Here is a 20,907-nt window from a genome sequence, read left to right as displayed (position 1 = left end):
GCCTTCGGTAATTCGACCGTCGGTTAAGCTTTTGTACAATCAACGGGAAAGCGACGCGGCAGTCGACGTGTTAATTCAAGCACGTGCCACGTGCGATTCTATATCGACGAGCCTGCACTTCGCTATCTCTTCCTTCGCGCGTTGGAATTTTTCAACTCGATTCGCGCTCGTAAATTTTACTACTAATTTTTCAGGCTGGAGCGCGAACGACGAGTCCGTTCACCGAATGCGGATATTATCGAATATCCTGCGTAATGTACTATTGGTTATACGTATAATGCTCCGCACATTATGTACGTACACACATATATACACGCATGCTGGGCAATAAACCGTGCACAATACCTGAAAATTTGGTCATGTACACACACCGGGACCGTTAATTATCGGGGGCTCTTCAATAATTTCGCTACGTCCCATTTACCGCGGACGTCGATTTTGTCTGTTCTCTTTTTTCCCTTCCCGTCGGAGATGATCGTCCCGCCTCATAAATATTGATTACTTATCGCGCGGCAGTTATTGCGAACAAGTCGTTCATAGCGGCGCGAAAGCGGCCGCGGCCAGCCCGAAAGCCTCTTCTCGCTCTCTCGTCGTGTCTCTTTGTATCGTTGCAGCGGAAAATTGCATTCGTCAGACTGTACGTGTAAAACCGGCCTAAGCCCCAAAATTTAATAAAGCCGTTTTTCTCGCCCCGCGCAAACGCGTCTCTTCCCACTGACCCAATTGGTGCGAGCGCGGGCGCAAAGTGGCCTAAGCCGCCAAAATGTAATAAAAAAGTCCGGTCTAAGCTAAAACTCCGATGCTCACTCGAAAAAAAAAAACAAAAGAAAAGTCCGCAAATCTTTTTTATCTTTCATTCTTTCTTTTTCTTTTTCTTCTCTCTTTCTCTCTCTCTCTCTCTCTCTCTCTCTCTGTTTCTTTCTTGCGCCGAAAGACGTCGAATGTTCGCGCAAATTGATTTGTTTCCGACGGCGCGAAGTAACACCAAGAATTGACGAGGAGATACGGGTCTTCGTTTATTCATTAGTGTACGGGGAGATATCTCATTCACACACGAAGAACCACCCCGTAGATAAATTCCTCGACGAATCCGAAATCGATCTTCCCCCGACGATAACGTCAAGCGATCAGAAAACAGTCTTATTTATCCAAACCGGCTTAATTAATTTTATACGGAGAAAAAACTGCCGTAGAACAATAGAATTTCCAACAACGCATGTAATTGGAGTAAATCTATTCGATTCAATAACAATATTATTGAAACTAATGCATCATATATTGTTTGAATAACCAAGATATTAATTTCAATGTATAAATGAATAATTCAGTGTATATATTAATAATTCGTTATTTCTTACCACGAGAGGATTAATTGTTTCTTATCACAAGGTAAAGATACAAGGTTAGAAAAGTCTCGTTTAGTTACATTGACACGGATTAAGTAATTAATTATTTCACGGAAGGTATAAATTTTCGCCGACACAAATGAATATCGAGTCGGAAAATTGTGGAAATATTGTAACTAAAACTTTCAAATATAAAAGAAACACGTTTATTCCACGTGAAAATGTTGTGGGTATTCTCGTGCAAAGACCGAAACGACAAAAGCGTAATGAATAATTTTTAAACGGTTTTAAATGGAATCCCCGTCTTGTCCGCGTCTAACTTGTGCGCCACTGCGTGCCATCTCGTCGGACTTCTTTTAACTTTCATCAAATTGCCGTTATTAACGTGAAGCACTAATGCAATTCGAACTTACAAAATTTGTTTTCCAGTGCTCCGCTACTCATTAATAATCAACGGAATAGTGGACGACGAGTGCATTAATGAATTAAATATCGTTCTTGCAGTTTTAGCGCGGCGAAGGCGTTAAGGAATGAAGGATCGGGCAAAGTTCGTCGCAAGTTTGCCGCACCGGAGAGAACCATAATTCTTCACGGCCGGAACGTACGAGTAATTGCTACGAGTCCCTTCTCATCTTATTTTCCTTGTCGTCACTTTTTTTCGTCCTGACAATAAGGGACTCTCGAGGAGGCTGCGAGGAGGGCTATTTTAATACTACAGCGCTGATTTCCAACGCGCTTAATTATTTCGCACGCGACTTGTCCCGAAATCGATATAAATGTCCTTCCCACCAGATTCGCTGTCTTACTTTTGGAATAAGTATTTTCCCAGTAAGAATAATCGTCTGCGTATAAATTACACGCAGAAAAGAGATTTGAAGAATAGTATCAAATGAAAAAAAAAGAAAAGAAAAAGTGAGAGGAAAAGAACAATTTGCGCGTTTCTTATCAGGAGACGTGCATTTTCATCGATATGCGATCGAAATTTGAAAGAATTCTTAAGAAAATGGTTTAATGGGCCAACTACTTTAATAATATCACACCGGTCTGCGGGCCTCGTGGAGGCGCCGCGCAACGCGGCGACGAGCGTGCGCGCAAAGCCGCGGCGCGGGAAAAACTTCATTAGCGCGCGTCTTCCGCCTCGCGCTCTCGCCGCGGACATCTGCTAACAACAAAACGGCCGTTCATAATCCGGAAGGGCGGACTCGCCCTTTCCGGCGCAAGTCCACCCTCGCTCACGCCGCACCGAGCAGCAATCGCCGTCGTCCCCGTCGTCCCCGCGAGCGGCGACGCACACACACTGCGGCATAAATCCAGCGCGGAGAGAATATTACGTGCCCCGTTATAGCCGCGAAGAGAACTTTAACCCCGACTATCGTCGGAATAGTTTCCCCTCATCGTCGTTCCGTGGCCGCGCGCGCACGACAGAGAGAGAGAGAGAGAGTGAGTGTGTGTCTACCGATGCAACGTATTCAACTATTTCTGAGCGGGCTTTTTGCTCGTCTCGGACGACGCGCTGTTGGAAAATGGATTTTCCGACCGGACGCGGATAACCCTTTGTCGGCGATACCGTGGGCGACCGTCGGGTCGGAGAGAAGGAAAGAGAGAGAAAGAGAGAGTGAGAGGGGGAGAGAAAGTCCGCGAAGGGCGCGGTGAAGCGTAATCCGTGTTATTAACCCCGCTGGTCGAAGGTGATATCTACGCCCCCGCTGCCGCCGCCACGCGACACTGGTTACATTCAAAGACGAGGATCGTGGGCGTCGCTCTCGTGTTTCTGTATCGAGATTTACATAAAATCACGTACATCGTGCCTCTGACGGCATCAAAAATGATTTCACGCCGTTACATCGGGAGTGACGTTAATCGCAAATCGGTCTGCAATTTCCTCCTCTGATGTATCACCGATCGTATGACTGTCGATTGGGGAATTAAAATCGTACACCGTCGGCATTGTTTTCTTTCAATCGAAAGGTATCTCTCACCGAAATCTACTGTGTCGCCGATATCAAGTTCAATCGAACGAACTCATACTAGTGACGTTAGTTCCGGATACTCGGATATCTATTTCCGGGTATCTCAGTTATTATCCGAAAAATCTAGTTATTTTCTGTTATTATTATTTCTAGTTTTCTTTTCTTCTTGCGAGTCAACCTACACAAAGTTGCAGCAAAGCATGAAAGCGAAGTAAACGAAAAATGGGTGTTACGAAAGAGTTATTCTTTTTATTTCAGGATGTATCAAAGTAAAATATGAAATATTCACTTTTCATTGGTTTTACTTTAGTACTTTTATACGCAGGGACTGACGATATATTTATGTAAAGTAAAGAACATAATTTCATTGAATTTCTTTTTCACTCCCGGATACCCAGGTTATCGTACTGAGAGAAATCCCACTAAAATTATAATCATTTCCAGCTTCAACTATAATACTTCTTTTGGTTTTAAAATAGTAGCAGCGATATGAATATAAGGTTATTATCACTGATATTAATAGCAACGCTTAGAAAAATGGTGCTTCCGACTATAATTCTTCCAATTATGCGATTATAGTTGCAAATGTCAAAAATTTCTTTCTCAGCGCGGTTATAGAAATACCTGGTTGACAATTATCGTGGATTAGTAATTAGCGAGACTCACGATAAACCCAAACCACGTCATCGCTGGCACTCGTCATAGCCGCTGGCGAAAGTCTCGTAATAATTAACAAGTGCATTTGACTGAACGTTTCAATGGAATTTGCCCTGGCGAAACTCTTCTCACCTTTGGCGATCTCTCTTCAATCGTGGACCGAATTCTCGTCAGTTTCCCCGATTTCCCGATAACTCCGTGGACTCGATCGCGCAGCATTGCAAGTCATTATGAGCATTCGAACGGCCGGAATAGCGGAGTCGCCCTCGCCTAATTCTGAGCGGGCATAACCGGCGGACAAGCGGAATGCATCGGTACCTCGCGAGGTATGCAAATTAGCGACTAAACACCGTTGACGCAGAACCGCCATTGATACGAAAGGCCGACCTAGCCTTGCCTAAACCGACGCCGTCGCCTACTCACTGTTTACCGCATGTTTCTCTACACGATGGCCCCAAGTGTTCTTGGTGATTTACGTGATTTCACTGCTGATCCGCTCGCACGCGCACACGCCGAGAGCTTATATCGTGATCGAGACTTCGCCGGCGGAATTTCACCCTTTGGCGCGATGAACGACCTGATGCCGTTTCGCTCGGATGTTGCTGCGCCTCCGTGACGAGCGAGATAGGCGGGGCCGCGTGACAGGTTTGCAAATCTTTTACAATTTCGTTGTCAGCATTTCTCAGGCAACTGACCGGGATTGACTGTACAAAGATACGTGTGATGGAAATAATTCTTCTCCACGTCTTACTTTATTTCAGTTTTGTCTTATTGCATTTCTAGCTTTGAAGGCTCGGAGAAAAACGGGCTTTCCTATTTTTCCGCAGATTTCTTCGACTATCCCAAAGGTAGAAACATTCGTTTAGAAATATTCATGTGTGTCCGGTTAAAACCTGCCACATTTACTTTGTTCCGTAAAAAAGATAAAAACTGAAAAAATCCGCGGAAAAAATGGAGGGAATCAAGGTTTTCTCCAAGCCTTCAAAACTATAGATCGATTTCCTTCTTATTATGTGACTAAAAGGTTTCTCTTTCCCGCTCATAAGTAACGATTATTGTTAGCGTTTTTATGTTAAGAACGATCCTGTAAATCGCACATTTTTCTGTGAAAACTGAAAATAACTGAAGTAATTCGAGAATACGGACATGCTGTATCATAACAAGTTCTGACTGACACCGACCTCGCCTCGAGTCTGTCGCGCACGACGAATCTCATCAACGAATTCTCTTATTTTTCTGTCGCGCGCCTCGAAAACGCGGGAACGGTATTTATCCGTCCTGATTGATTTGCGAATGTTTGTTGTGGATTTATATGAGAATTCGTTCCTTACGGCGATTTTATTATCGGCACGGTTATTCGATGCGACGGGGACGGATTGCGAGCGAAACAATAAGTTGCGAAGCGTCTCGCAATTACACTCGCTGCAACGAAAGTCTGATCACAACACGTTAAATGGATCTTCCATCTTCATCGTGATGCACTAGTGGTAGCTACGTAGGGAGGGGGGAGGGGTAGTCTAACGATATCTAAACGACTTCTCTACGACTTCAAACAGGATGGAGCAACGAAATGTGCAATTTATCTAAATCCACATTGAACGTCAGTGTGGAAATAATAAGGGATACCAAATGTTTTGTACTTCTGACAAAACGGTTGCAAAATTCGCTAATTTTCCAGGGCGGAGACAAACATATATATATATACACACACACGCGCACCACCCACACAGATAACCCGAGCGCACTTACGCGTGTGCGAAAAGAGCGAGACCTGAAATTATATATTTCGATCCCTGTAAGTAACGTTTCAACCGGGCGTTGCCGTCTACTTTCCCGGCCGGCAAATTACACGTCCCGCTATCTCATTCACGCGCCACTCAATTTCGCGTTAATAAAGAATCCATCCGGGTGCGCCTCCAAAGGGGTATACACGTAGTACACAGGAACATCGTGACTAGAGCTACGATCTACTACTGATTACTCGTACTGATACTTCTACCACCGTTCCCACGTTATCGTGGATTAGTAATTAGCGAGACTCACTGTAATCCCAAGCCCAGTAATCGCCAGCACCCGCCGTAGGCAGCACCGTGCTCCATGCCTCTATGCGAGAACAAAGAAAGAAAGGAGGAAAGTAAAGAGCCGAAGCATGCGTCACTTGACAACGCTCGGACGACGCTGCAAATCTAGATGTGTTATCGACGCACGCATAAGCGTGTAATTTAGCCGAAGCTCTTTTTAAACGTTCTCTACGCACAGAAAAATACATACTGCATTCAAGGAAATATTACTCGTTTCAGGTATTTCATAAAGTTTATATATATCCACAAATATATCATAAATTCATCTTAAGAATCAAGTATATTAAAAATATATTCTAAATCCTGATAAATTTTATATTTCAATAGTATTAAATAAAAACACTAAAACTAAAATTTTCATTTATTTATTCCAATTAAGCAAATTTAACTTTTTTTTGATAAAGTATATATTTTTGAATAGAGAACAAATTCTTCTTTTAAATAAATGATAATAAATTTCTCTAATATTTGCGATGAACAAATTTTAGTATTATTTAATATTATTATTATCAAGGAAATATTCTTTATTCAAGATAAAAGGAGAAAAATAAACCGTGTAGTTGCTTTTCTTCGCAGTACAATAATAGTTTTCTCTGTGCAATGTTTTAATCGCAGCGTGTTAATTTGATACCTTTAAACGATTGCGATTTAAACGACATGGAACATGTAAAAAGAGCTTCTCGCAAATTGCATGCTTATGCAGGTAACAAAATAATACATTTAGATTTACAGCGAAAACCCTTACGTTTCTTACGGCAACATAAGAAAAGAAACAGAACGCGCAGCTTTCTATAATTCGAATGCGAAGAACTTCCGAGAAGAAGTTTCATCAAAAAGACAGTCCTTAAGAAAGAGTCCGCATCCCAATCTATGTAGAGTTCACGCCATTGAGAAGAACCTAAAATCGTGTGACCGAAACGTTTGGTTTAATGTAATAACAAAATTATCTTCGACTTGCGAAAAACGTCCTTAATAATCTTAGAAACAAAGATTGAATGAAATGAAATTTGTCTCGCGTCGACTCTCATCCGCTTATTATTGTTCCTCCCGATTTAAAATCTATACCGAGATAATCCCCCTAAAATTATATCCATTTTTGGTCTCATTATGTTTTCTTACGGTTTTAGCCCACAAAACAGTAGCAGTAATATGCATGTGAAGTTATTGTCACTGACATTATGGCAATGTTTATTAAAAGAATAGCTCTCTTGACTGTAATTTCTTCGTTTATGTGACTATAGTTACAAATACCAAACTCTTTTTCTCCATGTAAGAGCTACAAAGCGTCATTGATCTTCGACCTTCAATCGTGCCACTAAGCTGAATGCCCTATTAAATCCTAAATGGCACTTCCGTCACTTTTGAAAATATATCATGAGTTAATTAAAATTTTATCATAAATTTAAAAAAATCTAATACAATTATAAAATCCTCAATACTTATATTTTCGAACAAAATAAATTTTACGTATTTAACACGTATATTATTAGAATAACTTATTCATTTATTTTCACCATACGATAACTTTATCACCAATTGAAACCTTACCTTCGAAGAAGAAAATTGTCTATTCAGAAACGTAAGAATACCCGACTTATTATTTCAAATACTCGGGGGAATATCTTCGAATTTGTGTTTATTCTTCATGGATCCGCCACGGGATGCGAGCTGTTAGCTCGTCGATCGTGTTTCTCTTCCACCTCCTGCTTTATCTTTTCCTCTCTTTCTCTCCTTCTCTCGCTAACAGCATTCAATTTTCCGCGATATTTGTTAAGAGATCCCGGCAGACTGATTATTTTGACCCTAATAAATCCCGAGCTTCCTTCTTCTTTGTCTTCGTCCCGCAGTCGTCGTTTCTAGTTTCGCTATTCTATCCTGCCTGCCCGCGCTGTAACATTCTCATCCCTTCGTCATCCTCCCTTCTTTCCTTCACTCCCTCCTTCCCACTTTTTCTTTCCCATTTTACCTCTATTCGTTTCAACATGGTCATTAAGGCTGGAAATTACATTATATCGCGTATAACGACCGTTTCTGTCAGGCACGACGAGGACAATCGCGCCCTGAGAAAAAGCCGTTAAGAGAGGAATTAAAATGAAATTGTCCTGGTTCCTTTTGCGAAGGAGTCGTCTTTGAAGTTTCACGTTCCTACGGAATGATGGTCTCTCTTTAGGTCCTCCCTCCCCCGTCCTCTCTCTCTCTCTCCTTGCTAGCGACAAAAGACTCTGGCCGTGAGTTCGCAAAGATTCGCAATTATCAGCCGAGCGCGCGGCCTTTGAATAAACACGCTGCGATCGTCGATGGAGGAAAATTGTTTATTCGGAATAGCGGCGACTCGGCGTTCCTCCTTGCTAAACTCTCCGCGGGAAAATATCGCGAATCGCGCAGAAACCGTTTCATTAAGCGCATCCGCTTATTGTATCGAATGCGCATCAAAGGGAGGAATTTTCAATATTTCCGATATTATATTATTATTATTATTATTATTATCATCATCATCATTATTCGTAAGAATAACGTTCTCAAAAGGACGTGGACGCACGTCGCAGCCGTCGCGCCGCTCGCCTACAATAACGGAGAGAAACGGGAAGAAATCCGCCGGAACTGCGGTGAAATTGCCTCCGGCCGCCGCACGCTCGAAAAACGCTCCCTCCACCGCAGAGGCGTGAGGAAACGCGGAATTTTATCGCACGGAGTAAACCGCAATTAAAGTGAATCCTCCGTTGCTCATCCGCAACAGGCGGGGAAACGTAATCTCGCCGTCCGCTGTTAAGTACGCGGGACGCGGCCTTCTGTATTTCCCCGAAGAAGACCCGTGTCACCTGCGAGAACCACGCACCAACCACGAACGTTATTGTTTCTCGGCTTATGGATCGCCTCGGTCCGAATCGATAATACTGCAGAGCGCGACCGGCAGAAAAAATCCTCTCGAGGTCGCAGCGGTCGTCCCGACGAAACGAACGCCGAGGTGTAACGAGCAACTTTTGCATATTTCGCTCTCGACTTCGCGACTTCGGAATCGCGCTCGTGTTAACGACTCCTTGTGCGCGCACCTCATTAACGAGGAAGAAGTCTGATTGTAATTATCGGCGAAATGTCTTGGAACGACCCAGACGACTCGGCCCGGCTTCTCTAATTGCCACCGGCTTAAGGGACGGAAAAATCATTCCGAAACGTCATCTCGTTTCTGCAGCTGCCGGCAATTACGCCTCATTAGGTGACGCGCGTTCTTCCCCTCCCGCCCTCTCTTCCCTCCCTCCCGCGGGTGAATACGCGCGTACAGATTAACGGGAAATAAAATGCAGGATTTTTGAAAAGGCGAAATGCGCGGTCGATCGCGCGGAATGAGATGAGAAAAAGAGGAAAAACAGCGAGCTGGGGGAAAAAAGGAGGAGGGAAAAAACGACGGATGACACACATTGCCGCGTGATTCATAAGAAATGATGAATATTTGAAAGAGAGCTTTACCGTTTGCGCGGCGAATGTTACGCAAGCGGGTGATTGATATTGAATTTAACAGAACGCGATCTGCGACGTTAATAAATTACCAACGAACGAGTGGAGAGGCGGACGAGCGGGCAGGCGGACGGACAATGGACGCGGAAACCGGGAGAATATCACGGGGATAATATGGATTGTAAATTAATGAAACGGCGGGATATAGGGAATGTTGAAAGTAATATTAAAGCCGAGCGTAGAACGAATTGCGGTATAAATGTCAAGGATGAAATTGAATACAACCTTGGCCAAAGGGAGACACGGAGCGTCTTTATTAAATCGCGGTAAATCAAGACAAACTCTCTCCCTCTCTCTTTCTCTCTCTCTCTCTCGTATGCCGCAATTAGTCGACGAGGCAGAAATTCTCACGATAAATTCTAATAATTTTGTCAGGGAGTGTCTTAAATCGCTAATGAAATTTTTCATTTATTATGCCGGCCAATTTAATTCGTCGTCACTCATTAATTACGTGCCGTATGCTCGGCCAAGGCTGTGTATCAAATTTGCATCGAATATACATCTCGGTGTTGAGCTGGACGAAATGCATTCGTCTCGGCTAAAACGAATAAAAATCTAAAAGCTGAGCTCGTAAACGTATATACGCATGTTACAAGGCGAGATAATAAATATTACACATCGCCTCGAATAATTTCGAAATATGCGAGTGGGAAAAAATTTATCTGACAGAAATTGCATTAACATTAACGTTCATTACGCCAAAAACCTGCTGTAAATTTTGTTTCTGCAAACGTAATCTTCTCTCATCTAGCCGTTAATAAAATATTTTCCCAAGATATACTCAAGGTGCGTATGTGTGTGTGTGTGTGTGTGTGGTAATAGTCACTGCCTGTTGGTTGTAGTCACCCTGTATATCTGTCCCTTTCTCCGTGAGGGCGCGTTCGCTTGTAATTATATCATAATGCAAAATGCACTCCAACGACATACCTTTCTCGCAGTAGGCGCCCTCGTAATCTCCGGTACGACACTCACAGATCGGCCCGCTGTCCGTGGAGATGCAGATGCCGCCATGCTGGCACGGGTCGCGAGTCTCGCAGGCGTCCGTCGTATTCGTCATCATGTTGCGTAAACTCTGTAACAGGCATCGTGACGTTAGGTAACTGTGCTTAGCCCGCGAATTAACAGGAGCGCTTATAAATAACGCTCAGCAGAAACGGTGTGACGCAACAACAACAACCGGCGCGATGAGACGAGTGAGCGATGGGGGTGCGTGTTATGAACGCGAGGATTTCTCATTTATAATCGGAGTTTCAGACGAGAAGGCTTGCAAATTACCGTTTCTTACGGCGTTTATCTCCCGACGTCTGAACGTGCGACTCCCGCTGTCGAGAGTCGAGAATAACAATACCGTATGTCCTCGAAGCCATACACCATAAACTCGTTGAGGGAGGGGGGGGGGTCATAATTCACGGCGATCTGTCGAACTTCGTTTTGTTATTGAAAAGAAAGGCAAGTGTCTCCCAATCGGCGGTCATCCAACGACGAATGGCCAAGATTGCTTAATTTTCGTGAGAGAAATACACGATATTCAAAATGTGATCTGATTTTATAATTAATAGAAGGCTGATGTGTCAAAATTTGTTAACATGAAAGAGACATGAACTTTAATTATTTGAAAAATAATAATAATTTTAGAGCGTATGAATGAACCAACAAATTAAAGTACTTGCGTCGATTATTAAAATTTCCCATCCCGATATCCGGGTATGTTTATCATCTAAATGAAATAATTTATTGGCTATTTTATGACGATTCTCTATGTGATTGTAATTATGATAATTAATATATGCATATATAAACATTTGATTGAAACAAACTACATGTTTGATACGAATTAACTTTCCTATAACTTTTTAATTAACTCGCGTCACACCGAATCCAACAGTTATCAAATCTGACAGCTGTCAGATTGCATTAAGTTCCCATGCATGTGCATGTGTGTGTGTGTGTGTGTGTATTCAGATATATAAGCACAGGTCGAGAAACTAGTACTTTCGGTGCTTCGTATCGTATTGCGCGCGTGCGCGCGTGCGCGAAATTTTTAGCGAAGTAAAATTCCAAATGTAATTAAATTAACGCGCGACGCAGTCGGACAGAAATAACCACGCAAGAAGGACAGGCCTGGCTGCCATTACTAAATTAAAAACTCCGACAACGTCGCTACGTAACGCAAGAAAGGCTCTCTCTATCCGCGTATAATAATTAAACCGGACGACGGAGGAAGGGAGGGGAAGACGAAGTGGGAAGAAAATATCTCGCAAAGATGTCTTACGGCTGCGAACGCTCTCAAAGTATCCCTATCATTGCGCGCTGCAATTTCGCATCGCATTATGCAGCGAAGCTCCCGCATGGATACGCTGCCTGCAGTGCAGCGTATAACTTCTTAGCGTGAATCCGAGCTTAGCGCTCACGGCGAAGAGAAGGCGGAGGAAGGGAGACGCGAACTCGAGCGAGAGAGGTGAATTTTCTTTTTTATTTTTCCGCCTCCTACCGTCACGTTGCTGCCGCCGTTGCCACTGCCGTTGCCGCTGGTGCTGCGGCATTTGCTGCAGAATTTCGAACGTTCGGCAGATGCGCGGTCGTTTAAATATTCAAGAATACGGGATGATGCGTCTGAGACTGCCATCGCGAGCATCTCCGTCGCTCTCTGGCCGTGTTTGACATTTAACTATCAATACTCTTTCTATACTCCACTTTACTCTCTCTCTCTCTCTCTCTCTCTCCCTTTCTCGTTCGACGTCCGCTCGCGCAAAGCGCGGCGAGTACGTTTAAACTTTAAGCGCGATTCATATCGAGTTCGAGTAAAGCCGTTATGAGATATGTCGAATATACGCGTAGGAATATTAAAGTAACGAGTTTCATTCATACGCGCGCGCGTCTTTTGAAATACCGTTCGCTCAGCGCGACGTTACGCGGCGGGGGAAACTTAAAACGAAGGAATATAACGCGTTGCTACCCTAGTTCGCGGGACGGCGTTTTCTCAATTTACATTTATCTTTATTTCGCGAGCTCGCCCGCGCGTCTCGCACTACGGGGGTGACGAATAATAAACGAACGCGCGACTCGCCGCCTCCCACCCCTCGCGTTGTGAATATTTCCCCCTTTTCCCCGTTGCTTTCCTTTTTTTTTTTTTTTTACGATTCATTTACCTTGACAGCGCACTTTCGCAACGCCGCAACTCACTTTGCACCACGCGCCGATGCGTTTCAAGTCTCGCGAAACGATATTTTTTCACGCCCGGCCGGCCGGCAGGCAGCCGGGCCACTGAGAGCGACTTTTATGGATGCTCTTTGCGCTTTGTGGGAATAAGCGGACGTTGATCTCGTTCCGAAAGTTCTTTTAACGTTGGTCGCGCTCCAACTCGATTCGAGACTGCCGCCGGATCGGACGCATCCGCGCGCTCGAAAACCGCCCGAAAACCGCACGGGGGTGGTTTTAACCGCGGGGAGTCTCCGATTTGCTCCGAGAGCGCACCGCGAGAGAGATATCCCGCGGAAACGACGATAAACTCCCGTACGAGGTTCTCCGCGGCGCGAAAAGAGGAAGCCAGGATGAAACGACGTCGCGAGCGGTCGAAGAGCACCCTTGGCACCTCGAAGGGTTAAGGGCACGTAGTCGGTAGACGAGACATCCTCAACCTTAAGCGTCGAATCTCCGAGTGAATTTATCTCCGAGCGCCCGCAAATCTGGCTGATAAAGACGACCGCGGGGATCCCGCTGCGGGAATGCGACGTCGGCGACGCGAAATCTTCAGCAGGCCGCGGCGAACTTCGCGGCGAACCTGTTGGTCGTCGGATATAAATATTTGAACTTTCGCCGGCGCTCTCAAGGATGCGCAGTAATTTCTACTATCTGCGAGGAAACCGCGAGGAATAAACGCGCGCGACCGTAAACGCCATCGCTCGCCGTCGCACTCTCTCTTTCGCACCTCGGGTAAGCAACGGGCAAGAGGTTGGCCGCGTTGCAGTCACGAGTTACTACTTTCTTCTCTGTAAGGACTCGATGACGAATTTATTCTTGAAAACAACACTTGATTGATCGGTTCTATGAATAAAATCAATCGAAACAGAATGAGAATCAATGAGGGCCTGTGATGGATGCCACAGGTGATTTAGTGCAATGAAAACAAGATAATTATGTTCTTGAAATAAGAAGCTCCGGGGAAAGGTGAAGGTAGAATATAAGGCCATGAGAAGCCAAATAATGTTCTACCACCATTTGAATATTAATACGTGTGTGTGCATGCGTGTATGTGTGTGTGTGTGTGTGTGTGTCCGGTAATAAATCGTATAACGTTTTCAAAATGAAAGTAATTGACGGATATCATAACGACTCGTTACTTTTCGAGTGACGGCAACAATAACGATGACGAGTTATTCCCCCCCCCCAAAAAAAATAAGCGATTGTATAACGTATTACTGTTTTCAATGAACAACGAATATGGATATATTCGAAGAACAGTTTTTCCGACCGTGACAATGGGAATACACGGCGAACACACTTTTACTTCTTCTTCTTTTTCTTGGCTTCTCGCGGGACGAAAATACTTGGACATTTTTTCGCAGCAGCCGGGATCGCGAGGGATTCGTTCACGACGGAGTGATGCGGATGCGCGGGTCACGGGGTCAATCGCGTCGCCGCGTTCTATTATCGTGGCGAGACTGATTCCTGGATTTGGCAAATAGCCATTGAAGGATACGGAATGGTAATCTTAGCGATGACGCGAGACGACGAAGGGCGATATATATAGGTTAACCTCATCGTGCATTGAACAATACGTCTTGGCGAAGTGTGCTCGAGATGAAATCCCCCCTCCGCCATGATGTAAGAAGGCAAGGTATACTATTGCGCATAATAGTGGTGGAATAGTCGGAGAATTAATCAAACTTTCGCCGCAAAAATTAACGCGAAATTCAAACTCCCCGTATTGACGAAAGTATAGGACAGAAATACGAACAATGTTAAACGATGAAACTTGTGAAAACAGTACGAAGGTTCGTAAATTAATAAGAATATACGATATAAAATGAAATAATAATAAATGATTAAGCCTACCTTAATGTACATCACTCTTAGCGGTCATGTTGTTTTTCACAATTCGGGACGAAATTTTGATTGATCAAAGAAAGTCACCGTATTGTGTATCTTCGGTAGTGGTACGCCTTATTTTTCTTACATCGTGTCCTCCCGTTTCCCTTTAAACGGGAGATTTCGGCGCGTGACGGTTGTGTCGCGCACGCGCTCCAAAATACGAACACGTGGTTCTCGTGGAATGACGGGGAGAGAAAGAGTGCCGTTAATAAAAATTGGAGGATCGCCAGTCACGAGACATTCCGTGTGCGTTTAATCCTGGTCTCCTTTCTCCTTCTACGCAGACCGAGGAGGAAAGAGTGGGAGAGGGGGAGGTAGGGGGGGGGGGGTTAACTTAATGTAACGAGCACAGAACCCGCACGGATACAGCCGCTACCGCCGCCGCCGAGCCTGCTTAACGAGTCGACCGCATTAATCATACCGGGCCGCGTGGCGCGCAGCGGATTGTTAACGAGATTTCCTGCGAGAAAAGCTAATTGACGTCTAGCCGCGGCAAATTGCATTTTCGATATGACCTCGACTTGGCCGTTTTTGACCTTTCCATAGTTGGTAAAATAGCATAAGTTCATGATTTCGGCCGCGGCTGCAAACAGCTCCGTGTACACGCGCGTGTATGTGTCGGCTGAGGGAAATTAAACGAGCGTTTCGAGCGAATGCAGTCGCTGAAATTTCTCTCTGGCCCAAAACGAGGTGGGCGATAATTTTCTTGATATCGCGAATTTCACGCGCGCAGATCGGATGTCTCTCTCTCTCTCTCTCTCTCTCACTTTCCGGCTCTCCCACGGACCATAATTATTTTTCTGGTGATAAGTTCGCGCGCAAATCAAAGTTGTGGATAATTTACGGCGGTCGGGGCGGCGATTAATTCAACGACGGAATTCGGCGGCCGGGGACAAAAGCGGGATGATGTTTATGAACTATGCGCGGCATAGTTTGCGTAAGTATGCCTGTTGTACCGCCCGCGCCCGCCCGGGCGGAAAGTGCTCGAATAAATCACGCGATTTAAGTCCCGCGGACGATCGGACGGCGCTTTCGACCCGCCCGCGGAAAATTCCCTCCTCGAGGGTGGAAATCGTGAACTTCGAGCTTCCTCAAACGGAGCGGGCGCAGTCAGAGTCGCCTGTTCGCGAAAATTGGTCAATTTGAAGAATCGCGGGCGCCTAAATTCGCGCGGGCGGAACCCGACGACGGTGTGTATCCGCGCTGCTTCCAGACGAGGCGACGGCACTCTTCCGACCGCAAAACGTACCGCGAAATGCGCCAGGGAGGTTGAACTCGGGGCCGGGAACTCCGAGAAAGTCAGAAGAGAGAGGGCTTATACCGTCCCGTCAGACCGTCGACAGAAACTAAGGCAATAAATAAAGGCCCCTCCTCGCGCAACTCCGGCGCGCGCCTGCACAACACGAGGAACTGCGCCAACGGGCCAACTGCACTATTTGGTCTTGACCGCGAGGCCAGCGAAATCCGAGATAGCGTATGACCCCGGGGCGCAAAGCAACGCTGCGGCGGTCTAACCCCCGAAATAAGTTGCATCAAAGAGAACTCACTCGTTCGGCGAAGTTGCATTCGGAACTTGCGAGGCAGCAGCCGGGGCTGCAGGCCGGCGATGCAGTTTATCGAATTAACAACCGCGATAGCCGACCACGTCAGCGTCAATGCAACGGGATACGACGGCGTCTGCTACGCCGAGCGGTGATTGCGTAATCTGGTCGTTACTTGCTTGATTACTGTGTGCCGAGCGAACGAATAAGCGGCCGGATTACCGGAATGAGGTCGACTTATAATGTTACGTCGGATCTCTGAATATCGAGACACACAGAGAGAGAGAGAGAGAGAGGAGAGATATGAAAAGAGGAGGAGAGCGAGGGGGATTCACGAATCTACGGAAGGTTTGCATTTGGTTAAATAAGCATACGAGGAGGTTTCCTCGCCGGCGAACTTCGAGGACGCAGAAATCGTTGATTTGGACTAAATCGGAAAAGTCCGCTCCCCACTCAAACTTTAAATCTCCCTATTAAACTTGCCCGACTTACCGGGCGCGATTCGGATGCAAGGAAAAAGGGGGAAAAAGGAGGGGAAAAATGGGGCCGAGGAAAATTCATATTAAAGTTCGCCGCTCGCGTTATTGCATGCAGTCGCGGCTCGAGTGAAATATCGAGGAATGTCTTATCGACATACCCGTCCGGGCTACCGTCGGAACATTTAGCGCGACGCACCGCGCATACCGAATTTATAATAGCGCGTATCGCGGCCAAGGAGACACGACACACACACACACGCGCGAGCACACGCACACACCCGCAGCGCTGTAATCGTCCCGCCGAGATGTCGGCCGAGTGTTTCACGAAGTTCTCGCGTTTCTGTATAACCCGCGCGATGTCTCGCGGTGCTTCGAGTTTCACCGGAGATTCTCGATACCGCTGCCGGGCGGCCGCTCGAATTCGCGGATTTGTTTCCCAGACAGCCTTGTCGTCGGCTTCCATTAAGGACACGTGGTAAATCTTTGGGCCCCGCGGTCCTTCACACACACGGATATGGCGAAAGTTCGCAAACCGATTCCGAGACTTGTCACGGAGTTTACGATATANTTTACGATATATCCCCCCCCCCCCCTCTCTTACCCTTCCGTTCTTGCCGTCTCTGCCCTCCCGCCTCGCGTGTGTACGCGGGTGTAGTTTCCATCCGATTCCCGCGCACCCCCGCTGCACCCCGTTTCCTCGAGACGCCATCGGAGCGACGAAATTTAACCAGCAGTCGTCGGGACGCGGCCGGGAAAGGGTCTCGAGTGTGCATACATGGACTGGCTGGTGGATGCGAGTCGCCCGCGGCGATCGGAAGAGATTTTGCCAATTATCCGACTGTTGTCGAGCGCTTTCCGATTTTCACGGCTTCTCGCCGGTCCCAAATAGAAGCGGAACAGTTTAGCGAGTTGACTCGCGCGTGCGGCTACATCGCCGGTATTGCTGTTTACGGTATCGTTCTGTGCCGCTACATTCCGCGAATGAACGCGCATTAACCTCGCACTTTATAGCCGAGAAATACGCCGGAAGTGACAGCGAACCGCTGGTTGCGCGGTTCACCTTGCGTTTTCTTCATCCGAAAGTCAAAGGCCCGATGCTACTTTGACGCTCTCAAGAATAGTTCGCGCCTGCTTAGAGACTGGTAGGAACGTTGGCGATAATAACACTCGGTAACTTTTCTCTCTTAAACCTTTTGAAATCGAAATTTAAAACATCATCGGATTCAAAGTGAGGGTACATTATTTTATTAGAAATGAAGCGGGATCTTTTGCTACATTCAGCTACCACTGTGTAGTAGAATTAAAGGTTTGACATAGGGCCAACATCTTGACTCGGAAGTGCGTTCCCGTCCCCAACCGGCTGTTTGTTTCTAAATGAAACAATATTAAATCAAACATACAATGTAATAACAATATTAAATCAAACATACAAAAATTAGCATTAAGCTTCCGTGTCCGCCCATATTTCCGATACTGGTAAAATATAGATATTAAAAAAGCGTTCTGACACGTTATTATTTTTCCTCAAAAAGAAGGAAGTTTGCCAAAAATAGAAATGATGTTAAAATTATAGCTTCGTAACGAAAGTAAGCATCTCTCGGACGGACGATTCCGGAAATCATTCGACGGGTCATGTCGTGGTTTAAGTGTGAAAGCTCTCGGATCGTCTTCAATCGTTAAGAAATCATATTTGGCCAATAAAAGCTGCGCAGAGATGTCGATTGCGAATGATTCCTCCAATCGACATCTCGAGCCGACCTTACACGGCTCTTGCTGGCCAAAAGTGATTTCTTAGTGACTCTTTATATTTCCCGTCTCGCAGCGACGGCGACGACGGCGTCATAATAACGAGCCCCCGGGGCCGATCGAAACGTAATTAAGCGTATCAGCTGTGCGAGCGTTTAACAGCGCGCGCGGGGGCGGTCGTTATTATTAATTGGCTTTAACTGTCACGCCGGAAGAAAGAGATAAAAGCCGTGTGCGCCACCGTCCGTGCATCGAATGAACGAGGTCGCTCGCGCCGTAATGCGGCCTGCCCGTTACTACTATATCTCCTCTTTTTCTCTCTTTCCTCGTTTTTCCTTCTTCTTTTTTTTACGCCATTATCCGCGCGAAACTACGCGAAGGATCTGGCGGCGGCGGCGGTGGCGGTAGCATGTGAAAATTGTTTTAACGAGTTGCAGAGATTGCGCGCGTAACAACCGTCCCCGCCTGCGGAGTACTTCAGTCATCCCCCTTCGTCTCCGCCCCTCCCCCTCTCGCCTTGGCAGTCGGAGAACTGGAGGAATAACTGGAGAAGGCCGGAAGTTAAATACGTTTACTGCGGCCCATTACAGGCCCTCGTATACGAGGGAGAGCGTATATTCCTGCCCCCCCCCCTCCCTCTCGCTCCCCCGGTTTAATCAATATTTACGGCTAATATTACTACTAATATTACTGTCATCCGTTTTCGCCCATTTTCGCGTTTCCCGTTTCCGTTTTGTCCGGCGGGAAACGCGAAATTGAGGGACGCGTTATGCGTTATGTTGAAAATTTCAATGAACGCGATTCGTTTCGGGCGATTTTCAACGCAAGGCGAAAATCCGGGATTCACGCGATGTTACGCGTAATTTTCTTAACGTCCGATAATCTTGAATAAACGATGATAGCTCTGAGAGCATCTCTTGCCGCTGGCTGGCTGGTCGCGCACGCCGGTCGGGTTGTACGGTTATGCAGGAGCGTGTGCGAAATGAAATCGTATATATTCCTGATGACGGTTTCTCATTCTTTTTTACGGCGCGCCGAAGAAATAATTTAATATAACACGAGCCGTCTCTCGGATGATCCATCGCTGTTTCACTACCGGAGTTTTTGCTTTTCCGCGAGTCCGGCGGTCCGGAGGTACGTCGCGCGGCTCTTCCCGAAGCGAAAAAAGGTACGAGAAATTTAACGGCACAAAAGGTCGTTATCCGGGTCATTCGTCCAGCTAAATATCCACGTATTCGATGCCGGGCCCTTCTTCGCTTTACTTCCCGAAGCCGTAATATTCCTTGACGACCCCTGATTTATTTACCGCGAACGATCGATACGATTAGCGTCACAGACGTTCGGAGAGAACGGCGGAAAGTTCCCGAGCAAATACGAACTCCATTATTTCACCGAGAGCTCATCGAATATTCATTCCGCCTCGGACGTGCCGCGGCATTTCTTCGGCGAACGCGAAATTTTTCGATCCGCGACGATGTCAAAGACCATCGCAAGACGGAGAGAGGGAAGAGAGAGACAGAGAGATCGGATGATTGATGGCGATGCGCGATGCGTACACACGGGATGTAAATTATTTCGAGGCCACTATTTACATAGCGCTGTTCTTTATGATAATTCTGACAGTTTCTCCCTAGCGAAAATGTCTAAGCAGATCATAATTCACGGCGACTGTGAAATTTCCAACATAGTATCTGTGTGACTTTGTCGTTCAGTTTATAGCTAAATCTCAAATTAAAACTCGGTCATGGAGCAGAGTCCACTTGAAATCGACCGAAGGAAACGTTTTGCCATTCGTTTGCTCGTCCGGAGATTAATTCGCGAGGGAAATCTTATTGATTCCTCGAAATATTCACTAACGAAAAATTGTCAAAATTTCATTAAAAAATGCCTCGTATAAATAACCGGACGCAAAGTAGTTTACACCGTGTACATACTTTCGAGGGGAATAAGAACGACGAGTGTTCACTCCGGCGTGACTTTTCCGCCCGGCCACCGATTTTCTACGAACTCTTGCGAGTGGTGTCCTCCCGAAAAATTCTAATTACGATTAATCTTCCTCTCTCTTCCTCTCTCTCTCTCTCTCTCTTTCTTTCTCTACTTTCTCTTTCTCCCCCTCCCGCTTCTTTTTCGCTGCGGCATCGTTATTCAATAGCGTGGTCTAACTTCTCGCACTGTACACGGCTCGTCCATATTACCGGGCGTGATTACGAAAGTTGTCAACTTGATTAAACGGTTCTGCTTCGGCCGAAGTTGGCTCAAAGGGATAATCGTGTGAGGTGTCCGCCCGGAGCTACGCTGGAACTTTCTTAAATTGGACGGAGATTGGAAGACTCGTTTTCACGACGGGCGAATTCGGCGATACTGTTTCCGTCACGGCAAGCCCCGGCCGGGCGCGGCGCCGGCATAATTATAAGCTACCGGAACTTTGTAGGTAAAACTATAAGTTTTTCCGCGTTAACGCGTGCAAAACTTCCCCCCCCCCC

At 46.1% G+C, this 20,907-nt stretch overlaps 1 protein-coding gene across 5 annotated transcripts in view; it reads right to left on the bottom strand.

The window, feature by feature from the left end:
* Nucleotides 1-20,907, bottom strand: part of LOC106743733 (neurexin-1) — a 305,519-nt gene that overhangs the window by 181,770 nt on the left and 102,842 nt on the right. For all 5 annotated transcript variants that reach the window (XM_014617872.1, XM_014617873.1, XM_014617874.1 and 2 more), the window contains exon 3: nt 10,495-10,639. In XM_014617872.1, the coding sequence (XP_014473358.1) occupies nt 10,495-10,639 (145 nt within the window). The remainder of the gene's footprint in view (nt 1-10,494; nt 10,640-20,907) is intronic.

The sequence above is a fragment of the Dinoponera quadriceps genome, unplaced genomic scaffold (assembly GCF_001313825.1).
Source record: "Dinoponera quadriceps isolate SergipeBrazil2010 unplaced genomic scaffold, ASM131382v1 scaffold690, whole genome shotgun sequence".
NCBI lineage: Eukaryota > Metazoa > Arthropoda > Insecta > Hymenoptera > Formicidae > Dinoponera > Dinoponera quadriceps.
The sequence above is the reverse complement of the archived record's forward strand: the minus strand, read 5'-3'. Positions and strand labels throughout refer to the sequence as shown.